General features: G+C 40.0%; 1 protein-coding gene across 1 annotated transcript; it reads right to left on the reverse strand.

The window, feature by feature from the left end:
- Nucleotides 1-330: 330 nt before the first annotated feature.
- LOC139138419 (uncharacterized) lies at nucleotides 331-19,334 on the reverse strand. Its single transcript, XM_070706801.1, has 7 exons — nucleotides 18,994-19,334; nucleotides 16,277-16,314; nucleotides 9,611-9,723; nucleotides 6,301-6,497; nucleotides 5,400-5,505; nucleotides 4,297-4,438; nucleotides 331-2,006 (listed from the first exon to the last, which is right to left on the reverse strand). Exons 1-7 carry the CDS (start codon nucleotides 19,052-19,054, stop codon nucleotides 1,809-1,811), a joined length of 855 nt encoding a protein of 284 aa, XP_070562902.1. The 5' UTR covers nucleotides 19,055-19,334; the 3' UTR covers nucleotides 331-1,808.
- Nucleotides 19,335-20,410: the final 1,076 nt, after the last annotated feature.

Here is a 20,410-nt window from a genome sequence, read left to right on the forward strand (position 1 = left end):
GATCGACGCTACTGAAGTTTGCCGAATTTTATTCCTTCATTTTAATCTGTTATATGACACTACTGTACCAACAGACTTCGGTCAAGTTTACACACAAACCTTGTTAAATACGAACATTGAAAAAAATCTTTGTTCAACCAAAAATCAACACAACGAAATACGGTGGAATTCGCACACTGCTTGTTCTGTTACACAGCGGATGACCGAACCAAAAAACTGACTACTGATATACATTTTGTTTACAGAGATCTTGCCTTGTTTGTTGAAAGAGATCTTGCCTTGTTCACATGTTTCTTTAGTTCGTTCAAAAATGACACACATGGCAGTAACTTTGATAGTTCCCTATATGTTTTTATTGTAAACATTCAATTAAAAACACCGACATGGAATTCAAAGAACATTTCATCAAGAAGTGTAAGCATGGCGAGTCTACAGAAAGAAAATAAACGCTTGGCTGTATGTGTTTGATCATCCCTAGTGGAGCGGAAGTCTGTTGTTACGCTCGACTGTCTCTGGTTTGGTGAGAATTATCCAAAGAAAAAGATCAGAAAATTTGCACATAATTTCATAAGATAACGTATTTCATTCGAGCAAATTTCATTTGAGTATGTTCCGAAGAAAAAAAATTACACCTGGCACTTGATCGGTATTCTCGTACAGATATGAGGACCTGCTCAAAAATGTCAGTTCCGTTTTTTCAGCAAACCATCACCATGTAATTATCAATTGGTAGATCAGTATAATCGCTTCAAGCGAACAATCTTCTCATTTGTGTGCCTGTATGATTTTTTTCTGTCTAAATTAGTTTCATGGCATTACTCCGTTCGGGTGCGTCATTGGCAGTTATAAGAGTTCTGGATAATATTCAAGCATTAAATAATCTAGTACCTAATAAGCGATTCGTTTGAACTAATTAATGTATGGCACAAATGACTATTGCATTTTCGCTTTCACGAACATTTGGTTTCTTGTAATCGCTCATCGAGTACAATGATATATGATTGGGAACGGCGTTCATCCATCTGTCTTACCATATTCGTGCAGGGACATGTATTACTGCAGTTTCGTAGCCGCGTCAACTTGAAGATTTTTTGTGTGGGGGAGGTGCTCCCCCAACAAAATCTTCAAGGGGAGTTGTGGGGCTACGAAACTGCAGCAAGGACATGTACAGACTGGTCAAAGTAGACTAAAGTGTCATTTTACACAACAAACTTAGGCTACTTGCACCGTAAAATCTGTCACCTTCGGGAAAGGGCAATTTGTACTGTACAAAAAATGCAATTACTCGCAAATATGCGCCACAAAAATGCAACTCAAAAAACAAACTGGCAGTTATAATTTTCATGGGACCATTGAATGAGAAAAGTCAAAGTGTAAATTAGCTCGATTTCTTTACATAAAGTAAACAAAAATAAAAACTCACCGGAAAAGAAGAACCACGAAAAAAGAGTAATAGATTCTAATCCCTCTTTGTGACGAAAAGATTTGTTTGCATCCGTGTTCAGCATATGATACATCGGGCAGAAGCTGCAATCTTTTGAAAGTATGCAGCTGACGCCAAACACAATCATGCTGTGCTTTTTTTCTCACACAGGATTTCCCTATCGCAAGCACAAATGTGATCTCTGAAATAGACATTATCGGTCAGATTGAAGACTACTATACTCTAGATATGAAATTATTTATTCCCTGCCCTATCCAAATGATAAAACTGTCAGGATTTGTCTGAATGCATAGTTTGCGACCCAGAGTTACTACACTTGCGTGAAAGTGCAACTCGGACAATTCCCGCGTCGCCCTTGTCAATATTACTGGGGCTTTGTTGCCACTAATCGTGCACCACCAACATTGCCGCCGGCAAAAATGCCGCTGACGACAGCATAAAACGTCTGCAAAGCTTGTGTTGTCGCTTCACCCAGGACACGGACATGCCTGTCCCGGTTTTGCACAAAGGATTGGAGACGATCATGCGTGTACTTTGTCCAATCGTCTGTCAGATCAGTCATCTGTGCGAAAAAAGAAAGGAAACCAGAATTACGGAGCCGTCACTATTTACGGCCTGGGGGTCGGAGGAATGTGAAGGGGTCACTCAAAAAAATTGAAAGCTACGAGGGAGGGGGACCGGGGGTTGCTCAAAATGTGGAGAGAAAGAAGGGGGTTACTCAATTTTTGGTGCAAAATGAATTGAACCACCTCTCAGATTGCACCATTTCACTTATCAATTTCTCAAAAAACGACGTAGGTCGCCCAACGTCACTCCCGTCATAGGACGGGAGTGACGTTGGGCAACCTACGTCGTTTTTTTGGTCACGATTACAGTTTTCTTTTACAATTATCTACAACATCGACAAACAACAGCAAGGAATGACACATTGTTTTTTAATATTTTTTATTATCGTCATCATCATCATCATCATCATCATCATCACCATCAACAACAACAATAACAACAACAACAACAACAACAACAACAACAACAACAACAACAACAAGAAGATTACTCAATTCCCTGTGGTATAAACGGTCTTCCCCCATCTAATGTCTATGGTTGCAGCTGGTCTGTTAATATGTAACAGTTCATAAACAATGACAGGAAATGAGTCAAGATCAGTGGAGTTTGCCTGTTTCTCACTGTCTCACTTACCTCATTTGCACATTTTTGACACTGATGTGTTCATTTGAACAAATTCACATCTCAACCCCTGCATCTACCTGTACACCAAATACTGAGATGGTAGCTTTGGCGGTATGGGAGCCTTTGTGTGTGACGGACATACATCCGCACATACCCACAAATATACAGACATACAGACATGCAAATCAGATGCAAATGAACTGATTCAGCTTATACGATAACCTCACATTGGTACACCAAATGTGAGCTAAAAACCTCTCATATTGCACCAGACTGCAACATTGTAACCATCATTTTTTTTCCATGCAAGAGAGGGTATAACCTCCTCTGACACTTTCCCCTCTCAGCCTCCCGCTTGTTCTCTCCCCTGTTCTTGCAAATTCTGCCCTTTCAGATATCTTAGTGAAAACCCTGTCATGACACCCATCCAAAGTACACAATACTATATGTTGGATACTGGTTATAGCTTTAGCTTTATATACATTTTGTTGTGACTTTGACTTTCATTTCGTTGGTTTCACTTTTTTCAACCGTCATGAGATAACCTATGATAATCTAGCAGAGTACACCTGAATATGAGAGGTCTTTACTATTGCTGTATTTTTGCAAATTTCACAATTACATGTCTTGATGTTTAACTTTTCTAAATTGGGGGGGGGGGGTCCAGTAAAAATTTCAGAGTTACAGAGGGGGTTACTCAAATTCATTAGGGTTGGCATGGGCGACTTACTCGAAATTTCATAGTTTCCGATGAAATTCCTTCGAGAGCCGTAAATAACGAAGGATGAACTAAGCTTACCCGACGACGCGATCTTGCGTCATTTTCTCACTAGGTCCGTTGCATGGTGACTAAATTGTGCCTCTCTTTGGGTCAAGGCTTCACAGTCCTTTACAATATCCGTTACACTCCGCTCGACTACATCTATTGTCCAACTAAAGCACACCGCTAAATGTTTGTGTAACTCGTGACTTCGCAATGTAGCGACTGGCGACAGAGAAAACTACCGCCGCGGCCCCCACTATATATTACTACCTGCAGCGTACCGATATCACAAGTGTCAGCACAAGTGTAGGGTCGGAGGTCGCGGAGCGCCCGCACACGGCCGAATCTTTCAGTCTATCTGTAATGCTTACCTCGTATACTCATGCTGTAGGAAAAATGATATGGCTCTGTGGGAAATATTACCGAGCAACTTACACAAAAGTCGTAAAGAGACAGTATTTTGGCTGCCTTTTAAACGATGTTTAGGATTTTCTAACTTGAAAAAATAAAAGGTAAGCATACACTCATGTTATGCATTATGGCAGACACGTACATTGGCGTTCTGAATGGACTGCTTGGCAATATCTGGTGGCACACTATCTGAAAAAAATCCTTTTTAAAATGTAATTGACCTTAATATTAACCACCATGCAATTGAAACAGCTTGCTTAGAAACTGACGCAGAAAGGTTAGGCGTTAGGCTTCTGTAGCTGTGGAAACGCAGCCATATGTGACGGGATGCATGGCCTGCGATTATGAGGGTCAACCCCGCCACGGATATCAGGGATATCTGTATCGTGGCGGGGTTGACTTTTGATGACCCGCATCGCAGGCTATCCCGTCACAGACAGCTACGTTTCCAGTGCCACAGCTAAGCGACTGAAGTCTGAGAACTTACTTGGATGTCGGTAAAACCGGCTTGTCGCAGGTCTTCTTGATACTTATCCCATGACTGTAGGTTGGGGCAGTAAACGTGTTTCTGAAGTAGATTATCTTCGTCTTCGCTGAGTGGGTGCTTTACGAAGAAATCCTCGGCATAGCTTAAGGTCAATACAGAAATATAACAATGGCGGTTAGACAGTGGTGACATATAGATTTCTGCATTCAAAGAGCCTATTGGGCAAAAAGATGTGTTTCTTGCCACCCACCTAAGGCTGTGAGGATCAACTTAATAACATGGATCGGTCATCAGCTTTTATAATATTAAATGCAGGGAAAACGACCAAACTTGGAAAATTCACCACTTATTTTGACAGCGAATCTCAAATTCAGAGTTGACCGGTTTCAAATTGGCCAGGTACCAGAGCGAATCGGTGGGAGCAGTAATGTTTCTCTGAACAACATCTTTGCGAACTTCTTGTAATCAGAAACGGTAAAGCAAGAAACGTTACAACACGCGAGACACGTTATTCGCATTGTTTTAAAATTAATGATGCACGTGATAAAGATTTAGTATTTAGTATTTGTCTTGATTTTTAACATGTTTCTTATGACACCATCATTTATTTGCGATCAACGAAGAGTTACAGAATAATCTTTTCTACAATCGAATGTTAATCAGGTCGTACACTACACCTTACATAGACCATAGGCAGTAGTCTCTACCGTCTATGCGTAGGCTTGCTCCAAGTCTTTGGGCATATAAGTATAAAAAAACGAACTGAAGGACTAAAAATCAGCATACCATCACGGTAGGCTGTGTAGATAGTTGGGTGAACGCCTTGGCCCACAGCCAGTAACTCAGTTATAATATTTTGGGGGCAAATCTACACCTCACGTTGCTCCTACAGATACTCCCATTGCAGCTGCTTTGTGTGACGAAAATGAACGAAACCGACCGAAAATGGACGAAATCGGACGAAAATTAACGAAATCGGACGAAAATGGGGACGACGCCTCCACACATCAGGATGCATTTTCCGTAAAGGGATATCTTGAAATATTCAGAAAAGGGACGTGACTATTTCGCATGATTTCCCCGATAAAAAGCTCGAGACTTACACTTTTCCACCTGGTTTAAGGGCTTTGTAACAATTATGGAAGAGACTCTTCTTGTCCGCGATGTGAAGAAATACAAGCCAACCAAACAGAAAGTCGTGTGTACCTTCTGCGAACAGAACATGGGAGACAAGTAAACAAGCAAGTTCACATTCAGTTCAATACCAGCATCGATATATTTTTGTACAATCGGTTGGAAATACTGAAGGTTATAAGCCCATTTTGTACACTTTTCTGAACAGTACTACTAAATGATCCAAGAGTGGTTCGGGATTAAACTGAAAACGTTTAATTCACAATAGCCATGATCGCTACTGGCACTCTTGGCGTGTAATAAGCTCATTCTGAACTAGCCCTGCGTACGATCTGTGTGTTCCCTGGGTCATACCGCCTCCCACCATAAGTCGTATAACGCCGGGAACACACCGCATCGTACGCAGGGCTAATCCTGAACTTGATCTTTTTTACTTCATATCTGAATTGTTCTGTGCATTCTGACTTTGGTTTCGTATCAACGAGCTAGTAAATTATTCGATTTGTCCATGGTTTTTTTCTCTCACTACAGCACTGTGTGCCTAGGGGATTTTTTCGGACACTCAAAAGTTTGCTGTCTGTTCTTTGCGTGGACGCATTCAGGGCTTCTGGGCGGGTGTCAATGAGGTTTTACAAGCTTGTATTTGTGAAAATTGAAAATTTAATTTCTCCTATAGTCGATAACAGGGTAAAGCAGCCATTTTGAATTTCAAATAATCGGCAAAGTTCAAGTCATTAATCCTCTAACCTTAAAATTATTGATTATGAAAAAGAATGGTTTTAAGTTTTCTTAAAGAAAGTTTGAGCAAAAGTTGAAAACCGTCATTTTCGTGACGTGTTCTACCTTAAAGTTGTAATTTAATTCGCTTACCAACATCAACGGAGAGGAAATCTCCACAGCGATGGTTGACATAGCTGTCAAGACCACACCGAGAGGTCAAGTCGCTGGCGGCGTTGTGCAGCTCTTCTTGCAGTTCTAAGGCGGTCACGTGACATTTCGTACGGCTGGCAATGTAGCGAGCTGGTCCTCCCAATCCCGAACCAACATCCAGTGTCCTATGGTTTGAACTGCGACGGGAAAAACGATTTTGGTAAGAGAGAAAAAGAAACTAAATCTTACAATCAGAAAAAAATAAATTATAATGTTACACCTAATGGAGCCCTAAAGAAAATGGCAATTTTGAGTCTCAATGCCAATCAAAGACCTTTATGTTTTAGTGGATCAGTGGTACAGTCGAAGTGCCTTTTCGTAATGTTCACAGTATTTTGTGCTGTACACGAACTGAATTCATTCTGCTATGCTCCATGAAGCATGTTGGAATGCACAGCAGATTGTGTCGCTCGTTCACCCGTTAAAAAGGAAGAAGTTGCAAATGCTATGGTCATGGTGGATTGTGATTGTAACCCCTGGACGAATACTTGCACCTGATGCCTGGTCGGACCATTAACCGTTTTCGTGGGTCAAAGTTGAAACCTATTTTGTGAACTTTTCGAAGAAACTACAGTCGTTCACACAGTTTGAAGCACAAGTCGGCGCAGTGAATACTTAGCAAGTATGCAACTTGGCAGTGAAGACTTAAAAAATCGTTTCGCTCAAACTCTCCCCGAGGAAACTTTCAACCATACTATTTCAAAATCAAATACATTTTTAAGATTGTTTGTGTCTCATTTTCTCTTCTTACAGCCTCGAAGACTTTGTGGAAGTCCGTGAAGGGTCTTGTTGTAGGCTACTAGTCTGAGACAGGGGCAGTCAATGCAGTCCAAGTGAATTTCGGAAATGATCCCAACCACAATCTGTGGATCGTGGAAGACGTGGAACAGATGACCGATTTTTTATCGAAAATCGTAAATATATTCTGTGCTGAGGGAAGATGGGTACTAGATGCAACAAGAAAGCAAAGTAACTTTTTAAATATTATTTTTGTAATATTTAATTTTTTTGTAAAGCTTCAAAATTGATTGCAAGGAATCATATCTTGTTATAGCATAATGGTCTTGTCATGTATGTGTATGGTGTGTCTGAATGATTGTAACAAAAAAGGTCTGAAACAACCACTTATAAAGAGACATTTTTCTCAGTGATTAAATTGCACTCGATCATAGAAAGTCTTTTTAAAACAGGAAATGCTCTGACTGTTCACTGGACAACCTTGTAAAGCTAGAAACGCTTTGCAATTAAAAAACTTATGAGAACAATGACTGAAGTCTTTAATTTAAAGAGAATGCACTCTTTGTGTGTAGTGTGCTCTATGTTGTTCACAGCATTGTAAAAGAAAAATAAATTAAACTTCGAAAGAAAGTCATTGTGTATGAAGTTTGGAAATGACAGTAAATTGATAGCCTTTGACTCAGTATTTTCAATTGTGTTTGCAGGTAGCGTGTTTACTACAGCTCTGCAGTTGGGACGACCCTGTGTTTGCCTGGAAGCAGAAGCGGACCAACTGGAGTGCATTGTAATCACTGCAGATGTAGAATTGCATATTGTAGGATATAGGCCTAGATGTCCTGGCTGCATTTGTTATAAGCATAAAGGAATGAAGGAAAATTTGCACACATTTTCTTGCCTTCCTTTTCCTACCCACTAGTAGACTTGGTTCAAGTCTGTTTTGATTTGTTAATGTTTGAATGGCGTGAACGCGTGATATGTATTTTGCTTTCATGTGAAACGCGCGCGTGAGTGGAGTGGACGCTACGCGATGAGCCGGGTGAACGCTGTACAGGGGAGTTTCACCCAGAATCACCCGGCAGAAACTGACTCACTATACTGCGCAGACTCAAAGGTAACGCATTCAATCGCTGGGAAAACACATGGCCTGGGCTACCAAAGTCCGAATAGGTTTGTACGAAATAGGAGAGACACAAGAGAAACTATTATAAATGATTTTATTTTTTAAAAATTCACCGACTTGAACCAAGTCTACCTACCCACCTAGGAATGCCGGCAACAAATTCTGTGCCCCCATTTCTCCCTGCATAAGAATGGAGGCAACAAATTCTTTACCCCATTTCTCTTTTCAAAAGAATGGAGGAAACAAATTCTTTGCCCCATTTCTCTTTTCATAAGAATGCAGGCAACAAATTCTTTGCCCCCATTTCTCTTTTCAAAAGAATGCAGGCAACAAAGTCTTTGCCCCATTTCTCTTTTCATAAGAATGCAGGTAACAAATTCTTTGCCCTCATTTCTCCCCTCCTAAGAATGACCGCAACAAATTCTTTGCTTCTATTTCTCCCCTACTAAGAATGCTGGCAACATTTTTTTGCCCTCATTTGTCCCTTCTAAAGATGGTGGAAATAAAGTCTCTCCGATCATTTCTCCCAAATTAAGTATGCTAGTATTTCAAAACTTTGGGCAAAGAAAAGCTGAACGTACGGGACCTTACAGGAATATGCTAAATTCAAGAATAAAAATTGTAGCATTTTGATTTTTATGTCTAGTTGGTGTAGACAACAGATATTTTGTGGAATAAAATTGGCAAATTAAAATATCCCATTGATTTTTGCTCTGTCTATGGGACATAATTCCAAAATCAGCAAATCTCATTTTACAAAAAATACATCTCACGGTGTTTCAATAAACTTCAGTCGTCTCCGTGCAAATTTTGGTACCACAGAAACAATTTACCTATAATTTACCGATATTTGAAATTCAAAATGGCTGCTATCCCTGTGTAAACTCTATGGGGGGCAAAATAACATTTCGAACTTTCAGAAAAAAATAAGACGACGAAAACTCAATTTACTCCGAGAGCTTTAAAACGAGGCCAAACAAGCGGTGGCCAAAAAAATTATTGTACAAATTTCAAGGTCCCGATTTCTGTCCCCGAGACGCAATCTACCTTAATTTAAAGGGTCAGTAATGCTAACTTTTGATGATTTTCTTTTCATTATTTTCATTCATAGCGTCTATACGTGTAAAATGGATGGTTATTGTTTACATTTGAATTCTAGTCCGGACCAGAATTCACTTGTCAACAATAACAACACAGTTTACTCATGTACAGGCTGAGTTGACAGGTTGAATACTGTGTATACCAACATGCTTTTGGGAATAGAACAATAAAGTTTGGTTGACTTTAAAAACAACAATAGTGAAAACAAATCATCAAAATTTAGCATCACTGGCCCTTTAATGATGGTTATACAGTTATGCCAAAGGAGAGGCTAAAATGCACATAGCTTACCGTACATCCAGTAAGTTGATGGCGTGGTCAACCGCTTCGGAACCGAAATAATGAAGGCTATCAACTTTGTTGACGTCTTCTACCTTCAACCTGTCACTCTTTCCGTATCCAAGCTGAATATAGCAACAATTTTAACATAACACATTAATTTTACTGCACTGCACCATGAGTGACACACACATGTAAATAGATGTGTGTATATTAGTTCAGTATATATGTATATATATATATATATATATATATATATATATATATATTTATATATATATAAGTGACGTCAGAGGGTATATTTTTAAAAACCATTTCCCGAGGGAGATACTTTTTGACGTAATTTGGAAAAGTGCCTGGTCGTCTGCAGCTTTGAAACAATGGGGCTAATGTGCAGCATCTAAGAAGCTGTTATCCAATTGGGTAGCTGAATCTTACCGTTACAATTAAAACAATACAAATAGATTCCCTAAGTCGCTGTGGATAGTGACGATGGACCAATCAGAGATAACCTTATTAGCACGCTGCACATCAGCAGAAACAATGGCTTGTGATGAGCGCCCGGAATGAGCGACGAGTCTCTCTCTAAAACAGCAAGATTTTCCATATTCCAACAGCGTAGGAACTTGAACAGCTCATAGCAAAAGATGCGTATGCAACCAAGGATGTTGCTAGGTATGCTTAGAATATTTTTGGATGAAAGTGGTAATACTGTTATCACTGTGGAGAAATCGCCAAGTAAACTTGTCACAATGGATTGTTTCGTATATAATAATATGGAAACTCATTAAAGACCATAACTTTGTACAACATGAGCATGTGGCGTGTTATAAAACACCTATAACCTAGTCTTTATTCGGGCTGTAGCGCCTGTTTATTACCCCTCGTGGCCGTGTGTTACCAGAAACACATCGCAGACTCTCAGACTGAAGACAAAGTACGACTTAACTTGTATGTCATAGATTCGTTACGTTTGCATTATATGACGCAGAATTAATAAGTCTGAGCAGTGATCAAATGTAACGTGGTCGCCTCATGAAACACGAAAAATGAGATTCGTGAACAAAACATTTTTTATTCAGAATGTATTTGTTTCCAGTCGTTCATTAGCTTCGAGCTATATCCAGACTATTACGTTCATCTGTTCACTCGTCTGTTATATAATTGCTCTCTTTAATGCCGCGGCTGTGAAACGTATCATTACAAAAATAATTTGTAAGCCTCAATTGACGTTTATTGCTAACGTCTTCGTAAACATGTAGTTGTATCCATTCTCGTCAGTGATTGGCGTTTACAGCAGTGAGACACATAACACGCTCACCCAATAAAATTTGTTTTGACTTTTGAACGATAATGTGTTATTTATTCTGCCAGCTTGCATCATCTACAGTACAAACTCCTGGTGAAGAAACTTCAGGCGGGTTTGGCCCCTGTGATGTGATTTTGTTCACAACAATTCACACAATATAGGGACGAAATAAGCACGAAGCCAGAGATATATAAACCTCTGAGTGAGTATTCGTGTGGAGAGAGAGAGAGAGAGAGAGAGAGAGAGAGAGAGAGAGAGAGAGAGAGAGAGAGAGAGAGAGGAGAGAGAGAGAGAGAGAGAGAGAGAGAGAGAGAGAGAGAGAGAGAGAGAGAGAGACTGACGGGGAGGGGGAGGACCTGCAGTTCAAAACACTCCTATAATTCTCAAACACCATGCAGATTTCACCTTCACAAGGTACAAGTGCTAGATAGCTTTTCAAAAGTGAGCGTAATTCATTATGGCTTATATCGTACACAACGAACTTCACGACGATACCAGCGTACACGGATGTAACGATAGTCTTATTATATAGTCGGGTACTCCGGACGATACATTACACCACTGTGAATTTGAGCCCTCTACAACAACTCTTTGTTTTCTGTTTGACAAATATGCAGTGAACCACCGCAGTAAAGTGCTATGAAAGCCGAAAGATTTGATTTTGTGGATAAGAAGGTCATGTGGAACGGAATCGAAGGCCTTTGAAAAGTCGAGATATATTATATCGACTTGCCCTGACCGATCGAGGATTTTCCCTACATGATGAAATATTTGTACAAGTTGTGTAGTCGTGGAACGTCTTTTAGTAAAACCATGTTGCATATGATGGAGAAGGGGTCAATATGTGGATAAATGGAGTTAAAAATACATCTCTCGAAAACTTTGCTACAAATACACAATAAGGAAATAGGCCTGTAGTTAATGACGTTTGATTTGTCAGACTTTTTGTGCACCGGAATAACATTAGCTGACAGCCATTCATCGGGTAGTGCACCTGTTTCTATCGATTTGTTGTATAGTGAACACAATGAAGGTGCTAATTCATGTGAGCACTCTTTGAGAATTCGGGCTGGCAATTCATCAGGCCCACTGGCTTTGTTTGTATCCAGGTGTTTTAAAATATGTTCGACCTCACCGATCGAAATGCTAATACTGCCAAGACCAGCATGTTGGAAAACTGAAGTTACAGGATAAGTCCGGTTCATGGGTTGAGAAGTAAAAATGGACTTGAAGTGATCATTGAAAAGTTCTGCTTTCTCGTTTGGCTGGGGGCTGTCTTGGCATTGAGTGTAACTTGATTCGGAATATTTTTAGATTTCGTTTTACTTTTGAAGAAGCCCCAAAATCTCTTGGTGTGTGTCACTGAGGACTTGTAGGTAATCATTATATTTGTGAGTACACATATTTTTAAGTTTATTTCTTAATTTGCGGAAGTTAGACCAAGCTGATGTTGAGTCAGAGCGGGTGTCCTTTCTCCGTGCTGTTGAACCTTTTTGCTAAAGTGTTTGATTTCACTGTCGACCCAGGGAGGTCTGTTGACATCCTTAATTACAGTGGTTGGTACAAACTCCTTTACTGCTAAGAATACTAGATCTTTCCAACATTGCCAATTAACATTAATGTCAGAGTCAAGTAGTGCACTATGGAGAGGGACTTTATACTAGTAATGAATCAATACTGGGGCCTATGTTGTTCCTGTTATATATTAACGATTTACCAGACCATGTTAGTTCAAACACAATGGTTGCACTTTTTGCAGACGACTCCAAATGTATCAATGAAATCAACGACATTTCTGATTGTCTAAAACTGCAAAGTGATATCAACAATTTAGTATCATGGAGTGAGAAATGGAGCATGCTTTTCAATGCTGAAAAATGCAAGCTCCTTACCATTAGTAGAAAACGCAACCCCATTACCTATACTTATTCATGCGTGGTGTTTCCCTAGAAAAGTTGACAGCATACGTGATCTTGGAGTCGAAGTTTCTTTAAATATGTCTTGGGATAAGCATATCAATATATCTGTTACAAAAGCAAACCGCATGCTGGGACTGATTAAACGTACATGTGGCCACACCTATTCCACTAAAATGAAACTCCAACTGTATTTATCCCTTGTCCGTAGTATTCTTGATTATTCATCCCAGTCATGGGCTGTCACGACTAAGCAATCAATGCTTCATCATGAAGGTGTCAAAAGGAGAGCCACAAAATATATTCTTGGATATCCCCAGGAGATGGATTACAAAGAGCGTATGATTAAATTAAATTTGCTCCCGTTGAGCTACAGGAGAGAATTAAATGACTGTTTCTTTTAGCTAAATGTTTTATTGGTATGTATGCCTTAAATTTAAGCCAGTTTGTCACATTTAAATCTCCTGATGACACTTCCATGAAGATGCCACTTTTTAAAACTGAATGTTTTCGTCACTCGTTTTTTAACAGAGCTTTTTACTCGAGTGGTGTTATGTCCTTTCATGGCAAATCTTCAACAAGTGTTAGGTCATACAAGTCTATTTTATTAAAACATTACACGGGTTTGTTAAACAATAATTTTTATCCTGATAACACTTGTACTTGGGTGGGAAAGTGCCACTGTAAAAATTGCCGTCTCTGTTAATTTCTCTGTTTTGTTTTGTTCTGTTTTGAAATTTCTTGTATTTTTTTATGACTCTTTTATTCTGCGTTTGTCTTTTTTTTTTTTAATTTTGTATGTGTAACTTGTTACATGTGTGTTTTTGTGGAGGGTTGCTTTTGTATAGGTGTTAGTCACCTGTGCGACTCATCCTGACTTTATGTCAAAGCTGAATAAATAAATAAATAAATAAATAAATATAGTCGGATATATCCTCCTCAAAGTCTCGTATTGTGATTTTATTCCATCGGCGAAATACACGTTAGGATTATCATGAAGGAACCACATATATTGACAGGTGATAATATAATCACTTATTCCATATTTTACTTATCTCTTTCCTTAATTTCATAGCATGGAATGTACATGCTGCTAGACGTTAAATTATATTTGAGTCAGCTGATTTCTGCAAAAAGCAATGGCAAGGTGTAATCGTATGATGTAATCATCTTTGCTTTGAGATGTTGATAATGAAGAAATGACGGAGGTCGTTTTCTTGAATTTATGTATCATCTGCAAAGACTACATGTAGTTATAGTAGTGGCGTGATCAAGTCGTTGTAGATATGGACGGTTCATCGACCATGGTAATGGTCGCTGAACTCAAACAGCGCTGATTTACTGTTGAGTCAGAAGTCACATTGACGTTATCAGCAACGTCTAGCTCGTTAAATTTTTACTTTACTCTCGCCCTTTCCTATTGTCAGCGCGTTGCCCTTCATATCAAAACAAGAACAGATCTAGATAAAGCTTACATTCTTTCAGTATTATTGGGGGCAGGTACAGATCCGGGTAGCATCCATTAAGTTTGTGAAACAAAGCGTGTCGCTATAGCTTCGACACTGTTGACCTTATTTGGTAGTTGTAATTGTATGCGCGTTGAAACTGTTCAACTTCTTTGTTATGAGATGTTGTAGACGAAGAAATGAAAAAGGCCGTTTTCTTAAAACTGAATGCTGCTGCTCACAATACTGCTTCTCTTCAGCACGGTGATTCAGGGACATACCTAAGTTCAATACAGCCCTTTGTTTTGCGTCTGTACAAGCATACAGACATGAAATTACTTTCCTCTCGCCTTAGAAATCCTTTGAAGCCATCGGACCGAAATAAGGTCAAGCAAACACCAATTTCCAGGAATTGTATTCAAACTGTCCCTGACTGGAGACAAATAACTGTATGTCCAAAAGCTAGGGCGGTTCGTAAGGGCACAACATGCCATACTTGCCCCAAGTCTACGGGCCGGTTTATTGCCCGGAATGTCAATGAGGCACAAGTTTCAGAAAAACGATATGCTGTTGTATCACCCAAATATGTAATGTTAACCAAATGTGCGGTAACACTTAACCCAACATGTAATACTAAGCCAATATGTAATAGGTTAAGTGTTATTAAATATTGTGTTAGTATTACATATTGGGTTATTTATAACATATTGGGGTGATGCAGCTCCTACTAATTCGTAGGCGTGCACACGCGATCAACACGTTCTGAAATCATTGAACGGAAGACAATGAGTTGCCTGACCATTCTCGCGAGCCAGAGCTCTCTCCGCTCAACGAACCAAAGGAAAACTTTACGTTAACGCGTGTGGCTGTTACTGTAACTTGATTTAGGACGATGTTAGACAACGGGCTGAACACGTTGATGATGAGGGCTGTGGCCGGACCGATCCCTCCACAAAAGTCTCTTTGTTGCTAGCGTATGCTTACACAAGAGCAAGGCGAATACAAATGCACTGAGAATTTTAGGACTGCGAATTAGTAATGCTTAGGGTGAAGGGAGTTCACAACGCGTTAGAATAGGCAATTCAGCTATTTGCATCTTGACATCAATAGGCGCGGGCCGACCTGTGGGCCTATCTAACGACGTTAACGTGCCCGCATTGTGTTTATGCATTGAAATGGATCAAGAACATGTCAGATTACACTGTGATCCCACTGAGGATAGTCACTCTAAAAAAACAAGCAATAACTCGAGGAACGAATCTTACAATGGGGCGATGATCACGGACGATGATGAGGTCGCCCTTTGCGTTACAATGGGCGTGACGTGTCGAGCAAACACATAATTGCACGATAAGACTTTTTTTACATTTGCTATTACATTTTATTTTGTCAAACTCCGCAAAACTCCAAATTTCTTTCAGTTGTAGTCAAAGTCGCGCGCAATGCTTTAGCTACAATATTGCTTAGTCTCAGACCCTGCGGCTGTCGTATAAGAATTAGCTATTCGGAAAGTCATGCTGCCCGTGATCCTTTTGTGGAGGTAAGCGTAATGATCATGCACCATTGCATTGTGGTCCAAAAAAGTACGCATTTTGATAAGGTCAGAATACAATCTAGAATACTAAAAAAACACAGTGGCTCAAAGCATTAACACGGGGGAATACTGTTATCAAACAACAACAACAACAACAACAAATCCAAAGAAAACATTCACATTTAGACGATTTCCTAATTTTCGTGATTGACAAGCAGTACTTCAAAACAGATGTTTCTTATGTAGATGGGATGATTAATCTCGGTGTATGGATGTCCTGTTTAGACGCAAGGCTGTGCTCGAGAAAGAATGGCCGGGGTCCACACCATGGATGTACCAATGATTTGACATACTGAGTAAGGACCAAACCGTGAGTCGTACATGGCGTATTTCTTTCGGCGAACGCCGCCGACAGGACTTTGGGGCAGCTGCCGAAACAAAAATGCTCTTTAGAAAAGACGGTTCAATGCATACCTCCTCGAGTTCTTTGTAAATCCTCTTCACGTCAAAATCTGTCACGAGAGAGAGAGGAAGAGAATGATTTTTAGTACTCATACAACTAACCCACTTACTCACTGTCGTGTCCAATGGAGAAATGAGGAGCAAAGTGCCTTGCTCAGGGGCACAACACCGTGCCGGAGTCTCGAACTTAGGGGTGGACCATTTGATATCCTGGGGGGGGGGGCTTGAAAGATTGGTGGAGAGCCATTATTTTTTTTTCCCACCTGCTTCACCATGAATTATTTTTTTTCTACAGGGCATATGCTGGCAACTTTTTTTTCACTTTCCTTCTTCGAGATATATTTTTTCTTACCAAATTTCGGTGCAATGTTTGTTTGCTTGGTTTTTCACACCCAGTAACAAGATGCTGTTCTATCGCACACAGACTATATTCAAGAAACTAAATAAAGATATGTAAATACATGTACATTTTTGATTCACTTTACAAAAATATCAGTTTATAGATCTTATTTATACCATGGGTAACACACTGAAAATACAAATCAAACAACCTGATTACTGAGTTCTACATTAAGCATTAACAAACTTACAGTGAAAACTTTTCTGAGAACATCACTGGTGTCATCAGAAGAGATGATGGTATCCTACATTTATGTATTTGTAAAATCATGTACATTTATGGCATTTACTTGTGCTTGAAAAAAATATGTCATTGTCTGACAAGTGTCCTGGTTTGAGTGATATTAGCAAGTTGAACAGTCCACTTGACTGACTGAGTCCACTTGACCCAGTTCATGGCAGGCTGTCTCTCTTCTTGTGGTATTTTGACAAAATCCATACATTCAGATTTACACATTTCTGGAAAACACTGGTGAGCAATTTCAATTACAGCATACTTTCTCTAATCAGAAGGTCATGTATACTGTACAATTGTTCATATTCAGTGATTTAGAATATAAAGGAGATGACTGAGAGAAAAGCCGTCTGAAATAGTGTGAAAATCTTCCTCAATGAGACCACTTCAGACGAGTTCTTGTTTTCAGTTGCTGAAAGCTACAGTGATAGTAGCTGTAACTTTTAACAATTTTTCAGTGTTTCTGTTTGTGTATTTCTTTCAGTTCCTCGTTTAATAAATTCTAAATTATTGTTCCTCAAGCTTGAAATGGTTTATGCTTTATAAAACTCCAGAGCTACTGCTTGATTTTTTATTGATGCTGCAGTGTGCATCTAACAATTGCCAAGATTTTTTTTTCCGAGTCGCAATGGTCCATAATTGTTTTTCCATCAGCCACTTAGAGCCAGAATGTTTTTTTCGAGCAACTCCACCTGGCATCTTTTTTTCCCCCCAAATCTTCCAAGCCCCCCTCAGGATATCAAATGGTCCACCCCTTACCATCCTCTGACAGTGAGTCCGTTACTCTGGACCTAGTTCTCGGTCTCGAACTCATCATCCTCCGATAGTGAGTCCGGTACCCGAACCACTGCCTGCTAGGTGCCTCCTTGGTTGACAATCAAATGTGTGCAGTGGGCGACAGAATTATCGCGCGGTGTTTTCACGATTTCATTTCTGATCGCACAATTTACTGCATCTGAAGAAAAATTTGCAGAATCCGCCTCCCCCGGCGGATTTCGGATTTCGCTGATGTGCAGGAAAAGCCTAAGCTAAGTAGACACGTTCGAAAGAGGGTAATATCGATTTCTACTTGGTGCAAAGTTCAGAGTTCTATTGAATAATGAAAAGCATGGCACAACAAGCTCTGTGGTAAATATAGTTTCGGAAACTGATCGAGCCTCGCCATTACATAAAATAAATTCATTAGGCCTAAACACTTTTCGTTCAGATCACGGATCTCTTCGGGTAGGCCAATTCTGAGGTTTAAGTGCATTTGGAAGATTTTAATAGGTGTACACAAAATTATGAAGTTGCCCCTTACTGATTTGTTCCATGCTACGGTACAAACTAGCCCTGCACACGATGCTGCATGCTGTGTGTTCCTAGCATTATACGGCCTCCCACAGGTCGTATACCGCTGGAAACACACCGCATCTACCATGCGTGCAGGGCAACGTCGTATCTTAGGAGTCACACGTTTTGAGGTCATCGAACTTTTTAAGGAGCTAGATATTCTGATATTATAACATGTTGGAGTTACGATGTCACTATCAGGAGCATGCTAATAGGACGAATTCGACGCATCGTGAACGCACCAAATCGTATCGCTACACACACCAACAAAGGGGCTGCCCCCGTAAACAACCTGCGTTACAGCTATTGATAGTTACTAATATTATACTGATACAAGGACAGGCAAGGGACTCCGGTCCTTTTATTTAAAGGCTTAGGCCTACGTCAATGTCGGAATGATACGCGGACACGGTAGTCATGGTGTATAGAGCAAACACAAATCACATTCGTCGAAGTCTAGTACTCTCGACTGCGAAGGCCAAAGAAAAAAACAATAACAGGCGGTCGAGAGTACTTGACTACAGACTAAGCTTACAGTCCTCGGGACTGAACAGTGAGCAGAACCTTAGAAAAATACCACGTCGTCTGAACGCAAAAAACATAGACATTATAATACCATGTACACTGTGTTACATTGTTGGGCGAGGTGATTATACGCTTAGCACAACAGTCTGTGATGTTGAAAAAATTACCGTGAAAAGAGCAGAATGATATCAAAACTGAACGGCGGCACACGGCGCTCAGTTGCAAAACAAACACTCACATAGTTCGACAGAGGCAAGGTTGCTGTCGATGTCGGGTCCACCGTTGAATTCTTCATTCATTTTGACAAGATTAGGGCCGACAGGTCTCTGGACGTCTCGTTGCTACAGTCCTGCCTCAGCTAATCAAATACCAAAATCTGCTTGTACAGCTCTGAACTCTGATCAGGTACAGATATAACATACAACGCTTGCTCTTCTTTTGCAACGAGAAGTCACATTGGGTTCAGTGAATGATAGGCCTTGTGCAGTGTGATAGACGACCTGCGCAAATGTTCAATGTCATAACGCTCAGTGCGTTGATGATGTCACCTGATGGCGAGGCCATGAAGGTAAGCTCCCTTACAGTGCGCGCCCACAGGTCGATTAGGCATTATATTTGTGATGATTTTTCCTTTTATTATCATAAAAATAATTATGAATATTAATACATTATTAATACGAATGTTACAGAATATTAAAACTTTTTTTACACACAATGTCGTCTACTTTGTGTAAATGCCGTCTGGAAACTCCATTGTTTTGATAATTATGATTATTAATAAATTATGATTATGATTAATGAGTCATATTTTACACATTGTAATGTGCTTATGTGAACAACCCTCTGGAAACCCTCATATAGTTTCACAATCTATGCCAAAATATACCAGTGACACCATTGCCCAGGTTCATTCTACGGCGAGAGTTACCATTGCCCAGGTTCAGTCTACGGCGAGAGTTACTACACAGTGTATATAATGCTCATTATATACACTGTGTAGTAACTCTCGCCGTAGACTGAACCTGGGCAATGGTAACTCTCGCCGTAGACTGAACCTCATTACTCTCGCCGTAGACTGAACCTGGGCAATGGTAACTCTCGCCGTAGACTGAACCTGGGCAATGGTGTCACTTGTATATTTTGGCATAGATTGTGTGCGCGCCCCCTCGAAAGTGAAATATTTCAACTTTCCTCAATGATATTTGCAACCATACTCTTACTAAATCAAGAATAAAAATCAAGTTAACTGTGTAAAGTTTGGTGGTAGAGAAACAAATTATCCTATATTTGCTTAGGTGTTAATTTCAAAATGGCCCGTCCCTGTGCTATCGCTTTGTCAATTCCTGATTTCTCAAAGACTAAGACGGTGAAAGGCTTTCTTCCTCGAAGACCTTTAAAATGAGCCAAGACAAGAAGTAGATCGAAAATACTTGTAATTGAGGGTCCGAATGGCTGTCCTCGAGGCGCATTCTACCTACAAAGGGCGAGGGGGTCGGGGGGGGGGGCCGCATTTATTTTTCATACAACACAGTTGTATGAATCTAAGCACCTTGACAGAATTAACGTGCGGAGCGCTGGTGCTTTTCAATTACTTGGCGCATGAAAAATACTAGAAAGGCTGCGTTCACAAATAATGGTGAAGGGTGGGGCTGGAG

This window comes from Ptychodera flava, chromosome 8 (assembly GCF_041260155.1).
Source record: "Ptychodera flava strain L36383 chromosome 8, AS_Pfla_20210202, whole genome shotgun sequence".
In the NCBI taxonomy this organism is placed as follows: Eukaryota; Metazoa; Hemichordata; class Enteropneusta; family Ptychoderidae; genus Ptychodera; species Ptychodera flava.